Consider the following 23996-nt stretch of genomic DNA (forward strand, 5'->3'; position numbering starts at 1 on the left):
AGGGGACAGGGTTGGCTTGTGCACTGTTTATGTACCACGTGGTTCATAATATCCTTCCTACTCTCACAGAACATAAGAATTGGTTAAAGCAAGCACTCTGAATTCCTTGAACTATTTTCTTTGGTTTTCCTGCTTGCATGAATTGTTAATGATGGCAGATATGAGATTCAAATAAAGATAAAGACATGTGAGTGCAGGCCAGCAGCTCCACTTGTCAGACAAGAATGCTCATCAATGCAGACAGAGTATTTTGGTGTATGAAATAATAAATGACATTTTCCCATGTATGGTGCACAGTAATAAAACACAGACAGAAGACTATAGAAAATGAAAAATATTATAATCCTCCCCAAGATGGAATTGCTCACAGATAATGGAAATTTCAGTGGAAAAATATTTGGTTTAGATTTGACCAATAATGTTTTCTTGAGTACAGAATAATTTAACAACTGAAGAAGCAACAGACAACCTGAGGGCAAGGAAAGAGCTCTCTACCAAACACTTGCTTCCATAAACAGGGCATACTTTATTTAGAAAGCTTCCTCTCCCTCCCATTCATTCAAATTATTAGCTGCATATTTTTACTAAGGAACACAAATTTTAAGTTCTTTTTTCAAAAATAAACACATCAAATCACAATGGTAAAAAAACTAGAGCAACATTTAATGAAATACTGAAAAAGTACTCTTCAGTATAGTAGCATAACTTCTGCACATGTATCTACTCAAAATGGCTATATATTTGCAGAATTCATAATATTGATGAAATTATGCAAGCTAAAGTAACTTTGTCTGGAAGAGTTATCAAATGAAGTTTTTCTATAAAAATAAACAACAATTTAGGATAAGGGCACTGTAACTACATTGCTTAATGGCTACTGCTCTCTATGTAAACAAGGAAAGTGACCAAAGTGGACTTCTACCCTTATTTCAAAGCATGCAGTGGTTACTTTATCATATGAATTGAGCAAACAAGCAAAGGAAGCAGCCTATACATTGTAGCAGCTAAAGTTTTAACAGTAACTTATGTATACACATTTAGTTTCTTACATATTTCTTCTTTTTAATAAGTTCTGTCTTCCTTGACCTCATGATAAATAAATTAGTGTCTAGTGACAAGCATATGTTTAAAAGCACAGCAGGTTCTGATGTCAGCAAAATTTTCCTCATGATAAGTTTTGCCCTCATACCTTTATTTTACCTTCAGCTGTTTATCATGGTAACTACAGAATACACTTCTGAGATCTGATCCAATGCCTTTAAAATGCAACATTCCCTAACCATGAGTGGCAAGTCTTTGGGTGCCAAATTTAACAGCCCAGGCTTCCTCAGAACTTTTACAGAACATCCTCAGGATAATTCAGGGCCCCTAAATCAGGCTACTAATCATCCTCCCCATGGAAAGTACTGGGAACTTGAGTCCTTAACTAGGCATTGATACAATAGGTATCTAAAGTTTTATAACAGAAACAGCTTGATTACAAGCGTTGCACTGAATTCAGTGGTCTTTGGAAATAACTTCTTCAATGCCAATTGCCCAATGTTTTTTTCCTCTCATCTTCAAAGAGCTTTATAATTTCCAGCCCATACTTGCTCTGCCACTGAATTCCCTAAAAAATGAAACTCACAAGCCTCAGATTTTATCTCCAGCACCATAAACATAGTCAAACATGATGGATAACAACATAAACTTTCAAGCTCCCTTGAGGACAGAGTATTTTTGAAGGACAAACTTGATTTTTGTCTATAGTATGAGTAAAAGAAAAGCCAAGAGATTTATGATCCAGGAATTGTCTGTTTTGGGCTACATTACGATGTGGTACAGAACATTAGGCTTTGCAACGAGATTAAATGTATTTTATTTATCTTTTGGCATTCCATACCCAATGGAGTATGGATTGCAAGCTTCAAGTTTTTATTTTTGCCATATAAGATCATTTGACTTTTTCCACTCCATTGTAGTATATATTTCATTTAATAAACCTTATAATTAAAAAAAGCCTTCTAGTCTATTCAAGGATTACAATTCAGAGGGGGTTCATTTAATTCCAATAGTTTTAACATCTGTGGTTTAAGTTGCAGAAAGCTTCAAAAGTAGCTATTGAAGTAATACATTGCTTCATTTACAAAGGAAATTGGATGCCTAATGCATTTTGTGGTGCAATAATAATGAAGTTGCATAAAGCAGCCTGCAATTACACCAGGTGTTGGTCCTGTCTGGAAAAAGGTCTTTAGACTTTTCCTAGCCCAGTGTGGACCCATTATTCCATTGGGTTACACATTAGCATAGAAATCAGTGAAGTCCTCGCCACAGAGAGCCACATTTGGGGAGGATGGATATTTCATCTCTGCCTCAAAAGCTGAATGCATGGGGAGAAGTTGCTTTTTAATTTAACTGTTGGTGCGGACTGTTAGCGGAGAGCAGACTGGCCAGAAAGGACTGATGACAGCATCATAAAGATCTGCATTCCCTTCCCTACTTGGCATACAGCTGCTGAAGCTTCTTAGAGCAGGGCATGGAACAAGGCTCATCAGAGACCTCCAACAGCAAATTTCTAGCCAGTGTTTGCCAGTGTCATTCTTTTGACTTTGCTAGAACTATTACAGTTTTAGTTAACATAAAATAAAAATTATTATTATTTGGCTTTTTGTCCATGAGCGTAGTAAGTGTATGGGTCACAAGCCAGTATTTTAGAAAAGAAAAACACGTCAAAATTCAAAGCACTTGAGAAAGATGGTGGCTGTTATCAACACAGTACTAACTGGACTGCACAGCTGGGACTATGAAACATGTTTGAGTTTTACTTTCCAAATGGTTTTGATTGGTCTGATCATTCTCTGCTTCAGAGGATCAGTCTCTTTATCTTACCAACCTATTATTTGCTAGAATGATCTCATCCTGATAATCATGGTGATCATTTCTTCTTCTTTTGGGTATGAATTTATGTAGACCTAATTAAAACCTAGGAGGTGAACTCCAAATGGTGTTACTGTATTAACGGTAACAACAAGCAAAGCAGAAAATTTCAGGATTTAATCTGCTCAAGAGAAAAACACTCTCAGAATAGAATCATGCCTCGAAAATATCTATCTTGTGTTTGAACATCTGTGTAAGCATGCAGGAGGCAATCTGTACTGAGTTCAAGCTCATTACCACCTCATTGCAAGTTTTTTACATTGGAATTAAATTGAGACTGAAATGAGTTTTGTTATCCCTATTGTGCTGCACCAAAGAAGATGCATTGTGACAGCAGGAAGAATGATTGCCTTTGGGAAAGAAAACATAAAATTTGAGATACATCTGTCACAAAAAGATTTTTTAAAAGTCTGCTAAGCCTACAAATACTTTTCTACACTATGGTGTAGAAAAGTATTGTCTTGCCAGTGAATACTCTTGGTGTAAAAGTGAGAAAATGTGTCTGATTTGAAAAATGTTACTGCACTCAATTTTTCTGAAAACCAAGAACAAGAGCTTGATCACATCGTATGAAATGACCACATTTTCCTAGAGCTTCTATCCCAAAATCTTCATTTACAAACAAGGTTCATCACAAGAAGATAATAAACCTACAGGGCAACACAGGACATGATAGTCTCAAGTGTTTTAATTGCCTTTTAATTGCCATTCACAAACCACAGTGATGCAGAAATAAAGTACTCTGATACCATTTTCCTGGCTTGGAAAAAGATTTGCAAAGTTTGTAAGCCATTTTAAATAATTCGCTTCATTAAGTCATGTAATTAATCAGCAATGTGACAAACTGATTCCTACATTTCTGTATTTGTATACAATTATGTGTGTGTGTGCATATTATGTGCACTATAAAAAACACAGACCAAAATACTTACAAAGCTTTGATGTATGCCTTGTCAAGGTGATTTCAATCCCCTTTAGCCAGAAAAATATTTTATTGACTTTTGCTCTACTAGATTGAAATTAAGGCTGTAGTCACACTAAGGGCTTAATGGAATTGTGGATGCCTCATCCCTGGAAGTGTTCAAGGCCAGGTTGGATGGGGCTTGGAGCAACCTGGTTAGTGGAAGGTGTCCCGGCCCATGGTAGGCAGTTGGAATGAAGTGATTGTTAAGGTACTTTCTAACTCAAGCCATTCCGTGATTCTATGAAGTATTGTACTTTTCCCTCCAAGAAAGAACAGAAGGATGTGAGCTGCTACAAAAGCATGACAGTATTTGCAGAACACAGCAATGCAATTTAACAGGGGAGAAACAATCCTACAGAAGCAAAAGCAAAATGCCTCTGCCTGGCAGCACATCTTGGGCTGCTTGCATGGCACAAGAGAGAAAATAAACAGCATCATAGTGGTCTGATATGTGCCAACTTACTTTAAAAATAAATTCAAAAAGAGTCTTCACATGGCAAATGAATGTCAAACTAAGTTTATAGTGATTGTCTACAAATTTGCTGATAATATCATTGTGGTAGCAAATTTTTACAGAGAAAGGTGACATAGGGAGCAGCCTTCTCCCTGAGGCGACCACACAGCAGGAAAGCAAGAGAGGACTTTATTCAGGATGATGTTGAAAGAAGACTATCCATCAACACTCAAAAGCCTACACACCAGTTCAGCAATGTCCAGAAGGCAGAGACCCTTGAATTGTGCAGCCAGCGTTGCTGCATTTGCTATGTCAGCATGAACCCAAGTAGCAAAAAGGAGTGTGAAAACAGAATTAGTACTATGCAGAATAGTGAATGTCAGTAAGGTAATGAACATTATTTACAAGCTTTGCTATTGCATATTCAAGTACAGCAACAGGACTCTTATTTAAAGCAAAACATGAGAGGAGGCCCTATTAAAGAAAACGTAGATTCAAATTTAATTTCAAACAAAGGAAGGACTATGATGTCATAAGGTACTTGGCACCTCTATACTACTTCCCGCCCACTTTAAAATTGAAAGAGATCCAAGTGCATTTCTTCCTCTCGGCTTTTGGTTGTCAATTATAAGCTTATTAAGTCAAAAAAAATTGACTTTAAAAAGTGCAAGTGGAATGAATATTTAAACCAGTTATAACCAATATTATCAAAGCAGTCTCTTGTGGATTTTCAGTATCATTTCATAGATCTTTGAGAATGAGATATTGTTGTAGTTGCTTGCCTCTGCCTGATGCTACTTTGAACACTTAAAAACCAGCCAATAATGCCTCTGCCATGGAACCAGTTTAGCCATTTTTACCTGCTTTCCTGAGGCTTTCAATGTAACAGCCATTTAGGAGAAATAAACTTAGAACAGAGACCATGCCAGTCTTGGTTAAACTACATGAGCTAAACCCCTAAATAAACAAAACAAAAAACATATGAAAAACACTCCACAACAAACTACTCTGGACCCTCACATATTTTACTTACCACAACCACAAGGCAGTTTGCTTGAAGTTGCAAACCTTTCTGAGCTGATTACTTTGTATTCTGTAGATGCTCTGCTGTCAACAGTTATGAAAGAGTTATAAAGGGATTTAAATTAAAAAATCACCAACTTTGGAATGATTGTCGCAAAACAAATATAAAATCCAACATTATTTTGACAGGAATTATATATTTTCATCAGACTTGTCAGTTCACCCAGGACACTAACTATTAACCAGATAATCCTACAACAGGGTTTTATAAAATACATGACTGTGTGATCAGATTACACCTTAGTCTTTTCAGTGTTTCAGTAATCTAAACAAGTTCCTCAAATCTGAAAAATGCTGACTGGAGTGGGGGCTGAAGAGTAAATATATATATTTTTTAAAGTCAGGTGTATCTCACTGATCTACTGCAGATAATAATTAGCTGATACCTTTTTTAGCCTGTCTTCTTCTAGAAGTAAAGGGTACGTGCTAGCTCTTGGTGTGAGGGGAAGGAACAGGAATCTGTGCATTTCCTCTTTGGGCACAGGGACTGAGTTCAGCTAAATTGAAATGTGAGATAAGAAGGCTTAAACATTACAGTTTTCTCACAAGTGTAAGGAAATGTGCAGTCAAGGGGAGACTGTAGCATGAAATTAAAGCTGATGATACATCAGGAAACCCATATGATGAATGAGAGGGGCAGAAAAGGAAGATTTTTTATACATGTACTACACAATAAGTCCACAGAACAATAAGTGAAGCTCCTGAATACCACACACAGAGGCATTGTCTACCTCAGTAAGAGGTAACCTAACAAAAGAGGCTTGTTCATATACCAAAGTATGTCGTTCCTTAACAGGAGAGAGAGGGAGCAGTGATTCCCTTCCTACACTTTGATCTCCATGGTCCAAGGGAACATGGAGCTAATCTTGGTTAAGCCTTGCCTGGAATCAGAAGACTCTGCAGAGGTAGTAACGTGCTCTGGCACCTTCCTGGGGCATTAGGAGCATCTCCAACAGAGCAGAAAAGCCAAGGCTTTTCCCACTGCTGGAAGACAATACACACATTGCAACATCCATGATGGGGAGAGGAGACAAGCTGGCAAGGAAGTAAACCTAGATCAGAGCACAGCAACAGCACTGCAGATGCACAGCCAAAGCAGTGCACAGTGATTTTGGCATTAGGGGTATGCTTAGAACCACAGTACAACTGCAGCACCACTAAATCCCTGCAGAAACTACTTTAACTGTTCTAGCTTTAGGAATCAACTGTGGATTTGGCTGTGCACTTTGGCAGAACTCCAACATTTCCTTTGCATTAACTTCCTTATAAACACGTGCTTCCTATTCATACAAATTATAGTAGAGACTTCCGCTATTAAGAATGTAAGTTCCCAAAATTATCTCCGAGCTTTATCTCTGGATGATCCAGAGAATGGGGTAACAGTATAATACTGCTGGCTCCATTACTGGAGTTAAGTTCCAGCTGACTGCAGATAACAACATGAAAGTAGGAAATACATAATAGGTACACAATAATCCAAATGAAAACTCTTCTGGTCACTCCACTGCAAACAGCTACCAGGACTTGTACTGCAGGTAAACACTGAGAAAGAACTTGTTGCTGCCAGCTATTCCAGTGAAAGGTCACCAGTGGCTGCTGTAATGATAAGGACACACTTATGAAATGTCACTCACCAAACTAGGGCTGCCACAGAAAGCAACAAGTAGAAATTACTACTAAAACTAACTCCCTCAGCTGAGCTGAGAAAGGCCACTGTCAAAAGAGTTTCTGTAAAAATACCACACACCAAGATGTTACTGCAAGAGAGTAAGAAACAGGGAAATGCTCATTGGAAAAAGAAAACAGCAGCAGACTGAAGGGAGAAAACACCCATACAGCGAAGACAGTTCCTCAAATTATGGTTATAAAATATGGGGGGTGATGATGACGCACAATTACATCTCTTCTTTTATTTGGGTATCTAATATGATTTTAGATTCTTTCCCTAAAGAACCTGAGATAGAAAATTTCAGATCCTGTGTCTGAAGTTGAACAGGACCCTAACTATTTGAAAGCACAATTGTATAACAGAATGTGCCAGGTCACCTTATGAATGCATAATAATAATAAATGGAAAAAGATAAGATGGAGATTGAATGTTGGATTCTCTCATGTCATGTACATAATAAGCACTAGGCTAGTCCCCAGAGATGGTGGCTGGCCCTGAGAAAAAAAAAAAAAAACTTATGAAAAAAAGCTGAAACCAGGCTGCTGGACAAGAAAAGATGACTATCCAAGCCAGGGAGCATTCCTACAAAAAGGAACTAAGTTTATGAAGGGATCAAATGAGAGAAAAGATAAACCTAGAAATGTCTGTTATCTGCTTCCTTCACAAGCCAGTCAGAGCTATAGCCTGACACTCCATCATCTTTCTCCTGAAAGAATGCAGAATCTTCTGTTACAAAAGCACCTTTTTTGGAAGAGCAGCTGGTTGCTTCTCCTTTGTGTGCCCCCTCCAACCTTTGGACAGTCTGTAGGTTGCTGGGACTGCAGACAGGAAGTTATGAGCCCTCCCTGTACAAGCTATATTATTCTGAAAAGAACACCATTTTAGAGGCCAATAACTTCTTGAAGAAATTTCATGTTTAGTAGCTTTAACTAGTTATTGTATGCTACTACTGCCCTCTTACTCTCATTTCCTGCTTTTTTCTTATCTAAATTTTAGACTTGGCAATGTTGTTCTTCCTGAGATTTAGCTGAACATGGCCAAAGCCATGGTAATTCAGCTGTAGGACTTGGATTTTCTACAGATAATGAACATGCATACAGGTCATGGAAGCTCTAAATAAGCAATAAAGCACTAAAACAATGAGAAAATTGATGAAGTTTTCCATAAACAACTAGAAGAGTCTCAAAAGTGAACACCAAACAGTATTTTACAATAATCTAACTACTTGCATGCTAGATTTGTCTAACCATGATAGGTGAAATCCAGAACTATGGGCCTGCAATATATGCATGGCAAAAGTGACAGAAATCCTTTCTATTAGAAAAGGTTTTTAGGAAGCTTTTTTCTTTTCCTTATTTTATTTAATTTTTTTTTTTTGTTCTGTAATTAATCAAATGCAGTGTTTAAATTAACTTCTGCACTATTAAGCATCCAAACACAGACTGTACCACTAAATGGGAAAGCAAATTTATCAGATAAGGTTTTTTTCATTGGGCTGGTTTTAAAAACTAAGTGACCATAGAGTGCACATGGTAATTAATTTCATACATTTCTCACTGTCTATACTGAATAATTAAAATATTCACAGAGAGCAAAGACAAAGCTCAGTTCTCTGTACTCTCATTTGGATAGAGATATGAAAATAAAACTTTGGGCTACTTAACAGATTTTTTACCTCATCAACATCTCAGTGAGAAATAAAAAGTTCAAATCAGAGCAGAACAACTCAGAGTAGGGCAGGTTTTTGATTGGAATTCCATTAATCAAGTTCTTCTTTGGAGAACTCTGGCACACACAACCTGAAGCCAAAGGGAAAAGGGGCCCTTCAGCAAAAAGATTGCAAGGAATCAAGGGTTGTTTCTTGTCACAAAGCTGAAACCTAAATGTTCCCTAAAATTTTCTTTTTCAACTGAAAATGAACTTCTTTTAACATACGATAAAATACTCTATACTGCAATTGATATATTAGTATCTTTTCCTATTATATAAAATTTACTGTCAAGTTCTGAGTCCTCTTGAAGAGCTCACCTTCCCTAAGTAGTCACTGAAGAAGTAGAAAGTGCATTTCAAGGACTGTCTCCTCAAACACTGGTGTCAAAATTTAGAGACTGCAGATTTCTATTGGCTCTACCTTCCCCTCATGCACTGATAGAAAAACTAAGCATTATATCAGAATTTTTGTTTACTGCCTGCTACATCAATGTAGACTGAGTCACTTCCCTAAATATTCTTTGCAAAGAGTGACAAAGGTTTTCAGTGTTTTCCCTTGAACATCCTCTCCTCCCCAGTGATTGGTCCACAAATATTATTACAGGTTCCAGGGGAAAGGTAATTATAATTAAGGCTACACAATGCTTTCCATTTAGAGTCTACTCACACTTGTTAGTTGATTCTGCATGTGAAAATTCAAACTTACAATGTAATTTAGAGAAGAAAAAAATACATCTTTTTTCCCCCCTATTTTTTTGAGAGAATTTCTAGTACCCCCATGCTAAAGATCAAGATTTGATATTCTGCACCAAGATAATAAAGATGTGAGAGATGCAACTATCAAAAGAGCATGCCCCTGCAAGACTTTCAAATCTCTTCCTAAAAAAGCCTTGTTAAAATTCAGCAGGTACCTATTTTGAGGGTTCAACATATGCCAGGTTAAAGAGCTGGATAAGGCTTTTCCTTGCTATTCTTTTCCTTCCCAGAGGATGACTACTACAACGTGAAGCCAAAACCATGAGGCAGGGGATTGGCTCTGCTGTTCTCTCTGTGCTGTGACTGAGGCCAGAGCCCAGACTCTAAACAAGAGAAAAAAGAGGCAGCTATACATGCAGAGGAGAAAGGAGGGTAATATTCAAGCAAAAGTGTAGTAAAAAAGAGGGTGTTGTCTAGGGTGTTGATCAGAAAGATGTCTGAAAACAGCACTTGGGAAGAATTTGGAGAAATGAGGTCCAGGAGAATGAAACTTCTGCAGCCAGCTAGAGAACACTTGCAAAACATGAATTCAAACACCTGACCCCAGTGAAACAGACAAAACTGGTTCATATAGTGTGAGGCTATATTACAAAACAACTGCCAATTATACTGCCTAGTCTGTCTATGTAGAAGTCTGAACCTCAGGACATTCCAGAGTGCAAATAAAGTGTGCATGGGTTACCTTTCTTTTATTTTTTTCCTTGGTTTAAGTCTTTAAAATCTGAGACTTGCTTTAAAGATACATTATAAAGTTCAATTCTGTGAAATTCAGAAGTTATCTTAGAAAAACTTAGATTTTCTAATATAAAAGCCTTTTCAAATACTGATTGGTATTTTGCCCACAATGATTGCCTATAATCGTCCTCCTCCTTCCAGAAGGATGGTCAGAAATAGACCTTAATTGTAAAAGGCTCCAGCAAGGTGTCCAATGGCATTGACTCTCATTACATCTTGTGGCCATCTCTCTCTATTTTGTTTTCTTTTCCTCTGCACACTGTAGCTATTAAAAACCTCAAACCGGTAATTTAGTTTTAGAAAACAAAATGGATAGCAGTTCAATGCAGCAAAACTGGACCTTACTGTTACTTAATGCCCAGGCTCCTATCAGTACATCAGGTGATGCAAATCATCTACAGTTTCCACCTCAAAGTAGAGATTCTAAGTTTGTAAAGAGCCATAGAATGACATAAAAATATATACTGGAAGTCAGGCTTGCCTTTTTAAAGTTTTGTTTGCACTCTGCTTATACTTTAAAATGAAAAAAGAAAAGGTGGAGGAGATCAGATGGGCCGGGAAAAGGTTAGAGGAGAACTTGTGCCTCCTCTTCTGTGTGACTCCTCATGTGCTGCATCTCTTGCCACAAGCTCATAGGGGCAGTGTGAAAGCTGGGAGATGGGTGAAAGGCACAGAGAGATTTGCACATGAATCATCCCTGTCTCTAATTCTGTCCCTTTGCTCCTCCTTCATAGTCCCTGTGGCAATTACAGCTCTGGTGTTTGGTACAGGCTCTTCTTTGGCTAAGGTCCACCTCAACACTCAGAACACCTGAAAGTCCCTGATTAAAGAGCTATTACAGCTATTCCTCCTCCTCAACTCACTCATTTTTAAGCAAAGCTGTCCTCAAACAGCTCTTTAAAAAATGAGATATTTTCTTTGTAATTGGCTCATCAAAAGCCCAATACGTGTTGTCCAGATCATTCATTCTTCGAACTTGCGCTTCAGTGAGATTTTTGATAGGCAATTTATCTGAAATACCGTGAAATATCCTTAACCATTTCAAGTGGAAACAGTGTGTCCCACATTGAGTAAAATTTTGTATTCAATGTCAGAAACACATGACAGGTGTTGTGTCCTGCTAAGAATGATGATAAGGCTGACAGCATGGAGGATGCACCATAGACAGTGGATTTGTCATTTCCTTTGTTTGTTACTACTTTGAGGCTTTATTGGAAACATGCTCAATGACAGGAGATTCTGAGGTTATTCACTACCCACAGACTCCAAATGGGATCTTGTCACTGAAACAATAAAGCTAAATAGATTCAGAAAAGAAATAACTTTTTAAAAAGGAAAAAAAAAATCTATTTTTTTTACAGAGCTGCTTCATTATGCGTTGCCCACCAGGGTCCATTCTCCCTTAACAGGAGCCAGCTCTAAAGACAAAAAAATAGAATCATGTGTCAGATGCAATGAACTCTGGTAAATCAGTTTTGTGCCTCTCTGTCTCTTGGAATAGAGTTAACACTGAATGATAGGAAACATTCATGTATAGGTGAAGGGAAAAACAAGAATATTGATGCCTATAAAAAGCGACTTGGAAGTGGCAGAGACATTATAAATGGGATTTTAATATGATATGAATTACAAGCACTCGATACAGACGGGATGAGGTATTGATTTTCCTCATTCTGAACTATGCATGTCACTAAGATCAATGGTTGTCACAAACCTATATAAAGGAAATTATAATATGTGGAATTATTTATAGAATGGCAGCTTCAGGTATACATCAATTGTAGCATCATAATGGCCAGACTTATGACTGAGGACAAGGCCATCTATTACATATCATAAATGATAAACTGTGAATTCCCATCATTGCTTCATTCACCACATTTTTCATAAGTGAAAAGAAGAAGTAATAGAAGGATTCTTGTATAGTCTTTTTTTATAAAGAAGCAACAAACATTGTATAGTTTATCACTAAAAGACAGCAATTCCACTTACAAACTAACTCATTAAAAAACCAGCTACAGGCAGTATTTTCCAAAACAGAGTTATGCAATGTACACCAAAGCAAATATTCCCAGAGTTTCATTGGGAATCACTTCTGGATTGCTCAAAATTCTGGGGACCCCGAAGAAGCTGAAAAGCAGCAACACACAGGAGTCCAGCATCTCCCAGCTTCTGGTGGCAAGAAAGCATGAACCCATAAACACATGCTTCCCTTTTCCAACAGCAAAAGCTGTGTCACCACTAGCAAAGTCTAACAGCAACACAGGCACCTTTATAATTTTCATATCTCAAAATTATGGCATTTCCAATAAAGTCTGCTTTTGAATCACCATTTACTTCTACAGCTCACTTAGTTTCACAGTAGTCTCTACCTCCTACTGTTAAATCTTAAAAGAAGCCTTTCAAAGGTCAATCCAAACTGTTAGGACTCTGGATGTTAAAACTGATTTTTTCATGTCTACTTGTTTTTTTGAAAGGCTTAAAAGCAATTTGTGGCAATCAGCACAAAGGGATTTGATTGACAAAGTTTAACAAAGTGATCTAGAGAAGATTTATTGGGGAAAAACAGCTAAAATTGCAAATTAAATGGCAAATAGTTTTTCTCTGTCTGCCCTTGAAAGAAAATAGGTTCTCTTCTTAGATGTGAAAATCATTCTAAAAGCTTCTAAATGCACCTAATGAAAATTTTAGACATGCACAGCATTATCTTTCAGATCTGCAAAAGTAATCAAATTAAAAAGAAACTACAAAAGGACAAGTGTAACAATGGCTACCAAACAAGTCTGTTGACCTCATACACACAAACCTCAAAAACACAGTTGCCTAACTTCCCTCAAGTGAAATACAGGACATTTAGCTAAAACACTCCTTGATGTGGAAATCAAGGAGTTCTCTTCTCCTTTGCCTATCTGCTCTTTCCTTCCCAATCTGCTGTCTCAAAATGCCTTTCTTTGTGATCCTCCTTTCTCCTTCTGTGGACAGGAGCAGTGCCCAGCTGGAGGATCCCTGCCAGGCCACCCAGGCAGCAGTGCTGTGTCCCTTCTAACACTGCTCCAGAGGTACTCCAGCCCAGGGGAGTGAGCAGCAGTCCCTGCTGAATTTGTGTCTGCATAACCCTGTTTGGGAAAATAGCAGCAAAGATACAAAACCCCTCCATCCGAAGACACATCTTAAACTGCCAGGCCAACCCTTAACAGGAGCACTGTGGGGTGAAGTGCTGTGCTCCCATTTGACATTTTTACTCTTCTGTTCTGAATTTTTGGGCTTTCATTGACCAACTCATGAGGGAAAAAGGGTATTTGGGGATGGAAAAAAAGTAATTTGGCTGGGTTTTTTTAAATTTTATTTTTAAACCTCTAGTTACATGAACAGTTTTAGACTGATAGCAACTAACATAGTTAGAAGATTTATTTTTTTATTATCCTGATGGTGCAAATTATTTTCCATGCTACTGCAGATTAAAGCAAAGCCTTTGCTTTAATCCTCAGACAATCCTATCACCCAAGTCAAAGTCATCACCTCCTATCCGACTCATTTTTCACCTACTTTAGTTCAATTCTAAAATTCATATATAGGGTAAAAGCAGGATAAATCTTTTGTCTATTTGAAACTACAACATAACTGATAGATTTTACATTTTTGTAATGGTGCTTCAACCTCATATACCCATTTTCTTTTTAATTTTTAAGTATTATTCTGATTTTTTTTGCCTTTACAATATTCTTTTGTGACTTCAAATTACTGTAGCTTGCAGATATAACTAATGTGTCATTCTTCTCAACTTTCAAATAAGTCACATGACATAAACCCACTCAAAATCATTTATATTTTGATCTACAAAAACCTACTAGATTTTTTTACTAACAAGTTCAGGGTTTTAAAAATTATATTTACATATGTGAAAATTTTCCAATCCGCTACTCTACTCAATGCTGTTCTAACATTATGGTGATTTTATGTAATTAATTAATTTTCCTGTGTCTGGTAACTTACTGTAGCTTATATACTTTTATATTTATTGGAGACATACTAGAAAAAAAAAGCATTTGAAATGCCAACAAACAAAATTGAACACAGAAAACTCAGAATTCAATAATGATAAAACATGTAGTTATGAAAGACTGCACGAAACTCATTCACTCACTGAATTACTACAGAGACTGAGGGATTTATGCAAGGTACCATACATTCAAAATGATACAGCTCAGTTCAACACATCACATCTCACTGCATTAGCAGCACCTTGTGAACTAAACCTACAACTAAGCCATCTCAGCTCATTTACTCTTTAGAAAATTACCTCTTTTCTTTAGAACAGCTATCTTTGCCAAAGGACAAAGGGTTTATGTGAGTAAACCTACAGTATTCATCTACACATTAATTTTGGTAATAATAAATATGAAGGTCCAGAATTACCCATTACAGGCTGTAAACATGATTGGTTATTATTGTGATCTTTATAAATCCACGACACAAACAATTTGTACTTCACAAAAGTCCAAGATACGATTCAGTTACTTCTTGCAGGCAGACCAAAATATTTTCTATTAGTTTTGCAGTGACCTTTGTTATATGTTATTCTAGTGTCGGGGATACACATTTGAAAACTCCTATTGACAATATGATTAAAACTGTTATTATATGATTAAAACTATATGATTAAGCTCATTCAAACCAATTATGAAACTTTCTTTAGATAATCTAGCATCTGGATGAATTTTATGATCAAAACTTGTTTGCTCAAGGTTTTTTATTCATCAAAGACTCAGGTAATGAGAAATCTTTACATCTTTTAATGACACATTCCTGATAACATCAACCTCAATTTCTGCATAGCTGCAATTTAGAATAAAACATGTTTTAATTAACTTCTTCTAAAGCACAGTAAAGATTTTATCAGATATTGATGGCAAACACCACCAGTCCAAACCTACTTGGATGTTTCTTTTCAATAACATAGACTAGTAAGAACTGCCATCTGTAACAAATGTTTCTTTTGCTTTCTCAGTATTTGTGTAGATGTTGAAAAAATAATTTAAGGACTGTGCAAATGTTTTTTAAAATACCCGCAAAACTGAAATATAACTTTTTTTAAAGCAGCTGCTGTTCAGAATGCTGTTTCGATTCTACAGTTGGTGAGCTGATCCTTGCAAGGTATCACATATCTATCTCAGAAACTGTTAATTACTGATAAAACACACAAAGACCCTGCATTCCAGAGGTGACTTAGCAGCAGTCAGGCTGCTGCTAAACCAGGCTTGGGCTCTACTGGGCATTTAGAATCAGACTCTGTGCTGGCAGTCCTGGCCTAGCTCAAAGTGCACTGAGCCCCACCTACCTTCTCATGCAATCCAGCGCCCGAATGAAGAAGTCTTTGTGCAGCTGGTGCTCATCCCTCAGGATGGAGCACTGCTCCAGTGTCACTGACATGGATGTCCTGTCTTTGGCACTTTTGCAGCAGGTGAAGCGCACTCCATTCAGCTTCCGGCAAATCTGAAACACAGACAGGCCCCACAGGTTAGCCCTTCTCCACCAGGCAGGCTGTGCAGCCCCTACAACTCTGCAAGCCCAGAAAGCACATCCAGAGAGCTACAGCATTTCTCAAAAAAGAAAGCATCTATTAAAAGTTAGTAGCAGTAAATTCAATTCCTGAATTTGACATGGGACTTTTATAACTATGAAAGAAATGTTTTTATAACTATAAAAGAAACAATTATTTCACTGTTTTCTCACTTAATCTAGCAACCATCCTGTTCAATGAAAGCTTAATTGTCTGAATACCTAATGAATAAAGATATGATAAGTCTTAACTCACAAACACGAATGCAGCAAACTAACTTGCAAAGGAATGGAGTCAGGCGCATCTAACTTCCATAGGTTTTATTTTCACCAGGTAAACTGTTCAATGTTTGGCTCACAGTTAATAAAGTTTAACACAAATGACTGCCATGGATTGTCTACTTTCACTTTTACTTAGAAAAAGTTATAACACATAAAGGAAACATGATATTTTGGAGGATGATTTCTCCCCTTAAGAATTAATCTGTGGTTGTACCATTTCATTAGTTTATACTATGGTTTCAAATGATATTTTACTAGAAAAAGAAAAATTTGAAGGAGAGCTGCTGTGCCCAAATGTGGGTCTACCTTTCCCCAGATGTAATTTGTCCTGAGAAAAGGTAATACTTTCCTTACACCTATCCCTGGAGAATCATAGGTATAACTGTATGAAACCTCAAGATGTTTGTGAGAATAGGGCAAGGCAGTAAACTACAGCAGTAATCACAAAAAGGAACTTCCCACATTGGCTATCAGGGGAGAGCTTGCAGGATGAACTGGAACATGATCAGTGTCAGTTCAGCAAATAACTGTTTCTTCATCTGCTGATTGTATTCTCAGAAATTCTATTAAAATCAATAAATACTATTAAATTCTGTTAAGATCAGAAAATACTTAGAGCCTTTAAGTTCTTTGTGATACCATGGTGAGGGCAATCTCAAAAGTTTAATTTAGAGAATCAATTAAGGGAATACTACTTAGAACCCAAAGAGGTACAGGACAGTGAAGGAGAACCTATGAGTGTTTCTTCCATCCTATAATTTAAAATTTGAAAAGTTAAATCTGTTTAAAAATTTGAACAGTTGCACTGGGATTTAAAACAAGTACTATATGATAATTTTCTTAAATAATTACGTGAAAGAAGTTAACTGTTTCATTGAAGAGATTAGATCTCTTTGCACTAGTATCTTTGGAAGTCCATGATTCATGGGGGCTATTTGATGTGAAAGCGTCCTTAAAAAAATTTAAAATATTAAAAAGTAATTTATAAAATAAACTAAAAAAATCCCAGGTAATTATTCTGGATGAGTGATGGGCTCTGATGCAGGGAGACATAGGAGGAGAGGAAATATACAACTTCTATTAAATTAATTCTTACAGTCCAATTATATCAGGGACTACATGAAGGTACAGATACATATGTGGAATCTCGTACACCTACTACAATAAAAAAGTGATATTTCACAGCTACTGCACTGACAAAGTTTTACTCTTACATCTTTTTCAAGAAATAAATGGAATACAGAATAACATTGTGTAGATCACTGGAACCAGAAATACACATTTCAGAAAGTTAAAGTAAGGGAACATAAAGAGAAATAGAATTCAGTGAATGAAAAACCTGAAACACTTTGTATGTCCAAAGAGCGCTTTTTACCCATGAAATTATTTTCAGGGAACCCTGAATAAATGGTAAAATACAACTTTCTATACCCAAAGTTTCAGCACATTCTTTTGTAAATAATTTTATACTGTATCTTTTACTTTTTTAAAAGCAGTGTTTCATAGTAATTGCAAGACTGGTATTGCAAGAAAAACTTATATTTTTCATTACAAAGGAATTATACTGCAATAGCATGTGATAATATTTATTATCAACATGGCAAAATATTATTAGTAATATGAAAGTTACAGCACTGTTATTAATGCAAAGATACAGTTAAGATTTTTTTCCCCTGGTGTTAATAAAAAGTCATGGAAAATGTTATTAATAATTTTGTATCAAATATTTATTTGCCTTGAAGGGTAAATACATTTGAAAGTCTCCCAAAACACAAAGCTTTGCTTCACTTTCAGTAGATAACAAAAACTCTCTGCCAGTATAATGGGGCAGAGATACCAAGGGTACTTTTGCAAATATAAGACAACTATGTGGATGAATTTCACATTCTTGAAAAGCTTGAGCTCTTTATAAACATCTGAGTTGTTTTCCTGGCCTTTTTTTTTTTAAATATGTATGTGCAAAGTCCACAGAACTGGGAAACATGAAAGAATTATGGGGAAAAAGTAAAGTAAGTATAATCACTGTTAGATAAACAATTTTCTTTGTGTTCTCCCTGTGCCTCATTGTCTGCCCTTTGCATGTCTTTTGTGACAGTTACTTCTGAAATTATTTCAATTACAGAAAATCAAAAGTTGAATGCAGCAATATAAAAAAACCCCCAAAAACAGCAGAGCAAGCAATCATGTCTCACATCATACCTCAAGGACACGAAAAAAAAATTATTTTGAGAAATTTTGTATTATCAAAGAATGGATATGAAACAAATCACTTATATTCTAGCACGTTCTACCAGTTTAAAAAGTGAGAAAAAGAAATTGTCTGCAATTTAGGTGGAGGAAGAAGAGATAAATTTATGAGTGGAATGAGTGATTATGAGAATAAGTACATTAAAAACTATTACAGCACATCTGCCTCCTTTAACCAGGAGTTCTCCAGTCATATCTTTAAAATAAATTGCACTTACAATATCAGCAAGCTTTTGAAAATGAGTTTATGATTAGTTCATCAATTTCTTTGAAACAAGAGAGCTTACCGTTGCAGCCAGCCACATGATTTCTACATTCTTTCTCTTTTTGGCCTGTATATTTTGATGAAGACTTTCTAGCAATCCCTTTAAATCATTTTGTTCTTGAAAATGTGGTAAACCTGGAAAAAAAGGGATGATGAAGTCGCTCATATGGTTGGTGATATGATTGTCCTGACTAAAGAATGCTCATGGTAAAGAACAGGTCTATTATTTACAGCCTTGTTTTTGAGCACAGGACTGGATAGAAATTACCAGCTAAATATTTAAGGAATAAGCAAACCTTATGTCTTTCTGAGTACTGCTTTGTCCTCCCTAAGATCTTCATGTGGAAATTTAAAGTATCTTCAACCTTTATCTTATAAAGGGATGGTGAAAAATAAAATCAAATCTCGGCTGTATTTCTGTTCATCAGCTATTAAAGACATTTGTTAGAAATCAGAAAAATAAAAAAACCCTGAGTGTATTACAACCTGCTTTGATGGGATGATTTTTTTTTTAAAGTCAAAAATTTTGGGTTTGTTTTCAAATTGAAACATCTAACTATTGTTTTGAAATGTGCCTTAGATTTTTATATACTGTAACATAAGCGTTAAACAGCACTTAGTATTCCCTCTAAAAAGTAACAAAGTATATTTCTCCTGAAATTAAGAGGGGCTTTATTTTGAAGTAGAAAATAATTTCAAGTTTGGTTAAAATCAAAATTTTACCTGCTTGTTCTGGGTATGGCATTTAAGATGAAGTTTAATTTATCCTACATCTCTAGCAAAAATTCAAGAGTAGGCAATTTAATTTCTCCCTCTGTTTCATATTTATATAGAGGAGGGATTTTTCTAATGTTACATTTATCTTCACTAGTTCTGAAAATCAATAAAAACAGGCAGAATTTGGTTTTTGAAATTATTTATTCTCATGGTGGCAAAGCAAAAAGAATTTTAATCACTGTTATCACCAAAAAAAGAGGTCAGAATCAAGTGAAACAAAGTGAAACTAAATTGATCAATTGATACAGTTTCTTCAAGCAGAGAAAGTAAATTATCCATTCAGTGAGGGGGAAAACCCCCACAACCCAGGCCCCAAACCCAAGCCTAAAGATTTATACTCAACTGAAAGAATAAAAATGAGGGAAAGTATTAATGAAGGTCAATATCCGTTCTCCTAACGTGATCCGAGTTGGAATGATCCCTCTTATCAACAGGCTTTTACGTCTAATAAATTCTGTAGTTTCCCTTTTCCACGATTCATAGTAAGAAGTACTTAAAATATATTCAAAAAGAACTAAGTTGCTTCACTCATACTGTGCTGTCTAAAAAAGCTCACAAACAACAACAACAACAAAAAAAAAAAAAAAAAAAAAAAAAAAAAAGGAGGAAAATGTACATCCAGAATCTGTTTTGCAATTCTTTTAATGTGGATTGTTTTAACTGTGTATTACAAGCTCTGATTGTACACTAGATAATGTAGAGCACATAAAAACACATCACACTCTGCTAGACTACTACACTTATGGGTGCATCTGTTTCTTTAAAACACAGAGCAAACAATGACAAAGATGCTTTGAGATTATGCAAATGTATCACTAAACATTTTATTGCTTCCAGGCAGCTTTCCTTTGGTTCACAGCAGAAAATGCAGCATCTTAAAGGGGTGACTTCACCACAGGTATAGCAAGAGTTTCCTAATTTACAGTTCTGCCAAATGAGTTGCAACTTGACTGGAAATGATCAATTGCTTAATTGCAACTCCTTGGGTCCCCCACAGTACTAAACCACCATAATCAGGCTTATAGATTATAATGGGGAGGAGCCTGGAAATACCAAACGGCCTTGTTGTTTTCAGTTAATTACATACTACTAAACAACTGTCTTACATTTTTGGACCCTTACTGTCCTTTGTATTTCTGTAAAAGTAGTACCATTTTGGTGCTTCAATCAGAGCTAAATTTGGCCAGCATTTTTGGTTGGAATCTTGCTGGAAACACACTCATATTTTCAGTTTCTGCTAAAAGAATTTTAGTGGTTAAGTAATGGGTAAATGACAAAGTGTATGTTCATCTTAAAGAAGACAGAAAGTCAGTGGATACTTAGTTACAAGCAAGGAGAAATATAGACACAAGGGGAAAACTAACAGCAAAGGTGACAATACCTTTCAGGGAGTGGAAAATTGAATTCTTTGAAAGGGAATATATGAATGAAGCAGCAGGCCAGGGATGCTGCCAAGAGTGGATGCAACAGCCTGGCAAATAGGGCTGCGAGTCCTCAGATTCTGTTGGGCTTTATGAGCACTGTTTGGAACTAACAGCTTTGGGAACACAGTCCTGCATTTATTTTGTAGCACAGATTGGCACTACAGGAAATTATCTGGATAGGTGGGACAAAACCATCAAAAAGCCATCAATATTGAATGCCTCTCACTTGGCTCCAGCACCAGGGTGGCTGTCAGCCTTGTATGGAGGTTTGTCTTCCAGAGGTGGGGGAAGAGGAGTGGGATTAAAGTCCTCCCCCAAACGAACAAGTTTGAGAGCTTCCCTTTTTTCCCAGGAGGCTGGTTTAAAAGGCACATTTCTCCAAGGCAAAAGAGTGATTCGATGTACTGGCAGGGAGCTACTGGGAAGGGCAGTAGAACCAAAAGGTGCTTTGTGTTCCATTAAAAAAATGTATAAAGAAGAGACACAGTTCTTAAAGGTAGAGAAAAAAGCAAGAAAGTTATAATAACCAGAAAATACATGATGAACTAGACACAATTAGTTCTCAAAAGCCTTTACAGTCTGAAAGAAGTCCAGAAACTGTGTGGCTCACTAATAATCCTGCAGGAAGGCAGTACAAGTTTAAATTCTGTTAATGAAAAGCAGTCAATACTGTCTGCATGCAAATTTTTGCTTTTATAAAATAAAATCCATTTATGACGTAGTAGATCTACCTTAGTCCTAACCTGGATGAGGTTAATTTTTTGATATTTTCTTGGCAAGATTCCCCTAAATTAATCACCCAACTTGTTGTATGAGTTTCTCTGTAGACATCCTGGAAATACTAGGTCTGTGGGTGGATGGATGGGCATCCTGCCCACCATTTAGGAAGAGAGATTTTGTTTCTGTCAAAATTATTAACAAATAAAAATCATCCTGATATAAGAGATAAACATGTATTCATATTCATGTGATGTATCAAAGCTTTACATAGTATCTAAAAATCAGGCTGTTAAATCTGCAACATTTGGGACTATAGTTTGGGCATTAAAACTAACAGGATTCAATGGATGCAAATGTTTTTTTCAGTCCTTGCTTTTGGCAATCAGACTAAGAGCATAGTAATGTTTGTGTTTATAATACACAATTTCTATAGAAGTGGAATGCAGGGCCTATTCAAATGAAACGTTTTTATTTATATAATGATGATGTGGCTCATTCCTTCTATTTGCATCAGCAGATTTCTCAATGGTTCACCAAACCTCAACACATTTTCAGAATAAGAACAGAGGGTATGACTGAATCTGATGAAATTTCTCACCAAGTATTTCTGTAAAAATACAGTAGGTACAGACTGTCCTCTAGATGAAATATTCAGAAACTTATTCTTTTAATAACTTAAAATAGCTGTTCAGTTCATCATTCCTCTGTTTCATTTTCTCTGTAGTTTCTGCTGTGGCACGGGGCCTGAAATCACTCTTCAGATCAGCAGGATTATGTACAGATACAAGATGTTTAAATTTATGGAACAAGTTATGGAATTCTGCTAATATTACTGTCTTATAACCTTTTACCCATTCAAAGCTTTTCAAAGCCATCTGGACATCACATTATTTTGTACTCACAATCAGGAGGCATTTTTTCTGTAAACAACTTGTAATATTCTTTTAGAAGTTCTAAGTTTTCCTGGTTAATGTTTTCCTGCAAAGTGGTATCTCCAAACCTAGGAAAATACACAATAAATTATGAAAAAAACCCAAAATCCACAAACCAAAAAAAAAAAAAAAGATAAATTATCCTTCATAATTATTTCTTTGCATAAAGAAATAACTTTGGTTTTATATTTTTTGTTTTATAGTGCTAAATGTATTAGATTTTGTCAAACATGCAGTAGTTAAGTTCTTGTATACTTTGGAATTAATTTTTGGAAACGAGATCATCACTGATGCATAGCTCTTCCAAAAGTTTATTAACAAAGCAATTTATTTACAAACATGCAATAAGGCACTTTTTTTTTTTGCCCTCACAAATCTTGCATAAATGGAAAGGCGCTTTGGGGGCATTCCAAATGGTACCACAGGCAGAGAACACCAACTCCTCCATCTCTTAGTGCTGCTATTGCTTAAGCATATTAATTTCTGTAAGAGCTGGACAACATGGAAGTGACACAAGATGGGAGAGAAGCTTATCTACTAACTAACTATAGCTATAAAAACAAATAATCTTTCTCTCTAAAATCAAGATTTCTACAGCAGCCACTTCACATGCCAAGAAACTAAATCTTATGGTAGTACAGCAGATATCGTTGTTAAGACCAGAATGTCACCATGGCAGTTATAGCCAAGTTTTTGCAATTCATCTTTAGAATAGATTTGAAATGGAAATGGAGGACTACAGGAAGAAAAGGCATGGGCAGCTAACTGAGAAACTCAGGTGGAGAGAAGGGGACACAGATCAGAAGATGCCACATATACTGCTATATTGTGTACAAGGGAAGCAAATATTTCAATAGGCCACAGGGAGATGATGTGACTACTTCCTCGGTAGCCATTGCTGCACTGTCACATGAGAACGTTTCTTTTAAATCAGAAATATTCTCAAGTGTATTCTATCAAAAAACAAATAAAAATATGGCTTTTTCCTAGAAATTTGCCACAAAAATGTTTTTATATTCTCAGGTTCTTTATCCCACAAAACCCTCCATATTTTTAGCCATAAATCATGTGCAGTGTTTTCAGTCTCAAAACCAAATGTACAAATTTAGGAGTTAAGCAATATTTTGAATTAAGACAAAAGCAGACTGTAATTACATGTAGAAAAGCTGCTTCTGCATTGAACTTATTTGCTTGGTAGATAGTAGTAGATATCCATATTTATAGATTATGTGGCTATTATGTTTTCTCTCATGGCTTTCTTTGCACACAATGTAAAATGACCACTGGGAACAATACTTCCTGCCACTTCACTTGCAAGCCAGGCATCTTTTCATACCAACTCCTCTACAAGCCCCCACGTAATCAAGCTATTTCTAAACCTTGTCAAATTTTTCCTCAGAACATTCGTAACTCAGTCCTTCCTGCCTATCTCAAACATGTAAGCTCCCACCAGCCTGCTTCTTGCTTACCACATCATGTCTTATCTCTTTTTTTTTTTGAGTA

The 23996-nt window shown here is 36.2% G+C and overlaps 1 protein-coding gene across 1 annotated transcript in view; it reads right to left on the reverse strand.

Annotated features, from left to right (window-relative positions):
• Positions 1-23996, reverse strand: part of INPP4B (inositol polyphosphate-4-phosphatase type II B) — a 284613-nt gene that overhangs the window by 16951 nt on the left and 243666 nt on the right. The window contains 3 exon segments of the mRNA XM_018922414.3: positions 15626-15780; positions 18663-18775; positions 22464-22561. Of these exon segments, the coding sequence (XP_018777959.2) occupies positions 15626-15780; positions 18663-18775; positions 22464-22561 (366 nt within the window).

This window comes from Serinus canaria, chromosome 4, assembly GCF_022539315.1.
Source record: "Serinus canaria isolate serCan28SL12 chromosome 4, serCan2020, whole genome shotgun sequence".
Lineage (NCBI taxonomy): Eukaryota > Metazoa > Chordata > Aves > Passeriformes > Fringillidae > Serinus > Serinus canaria.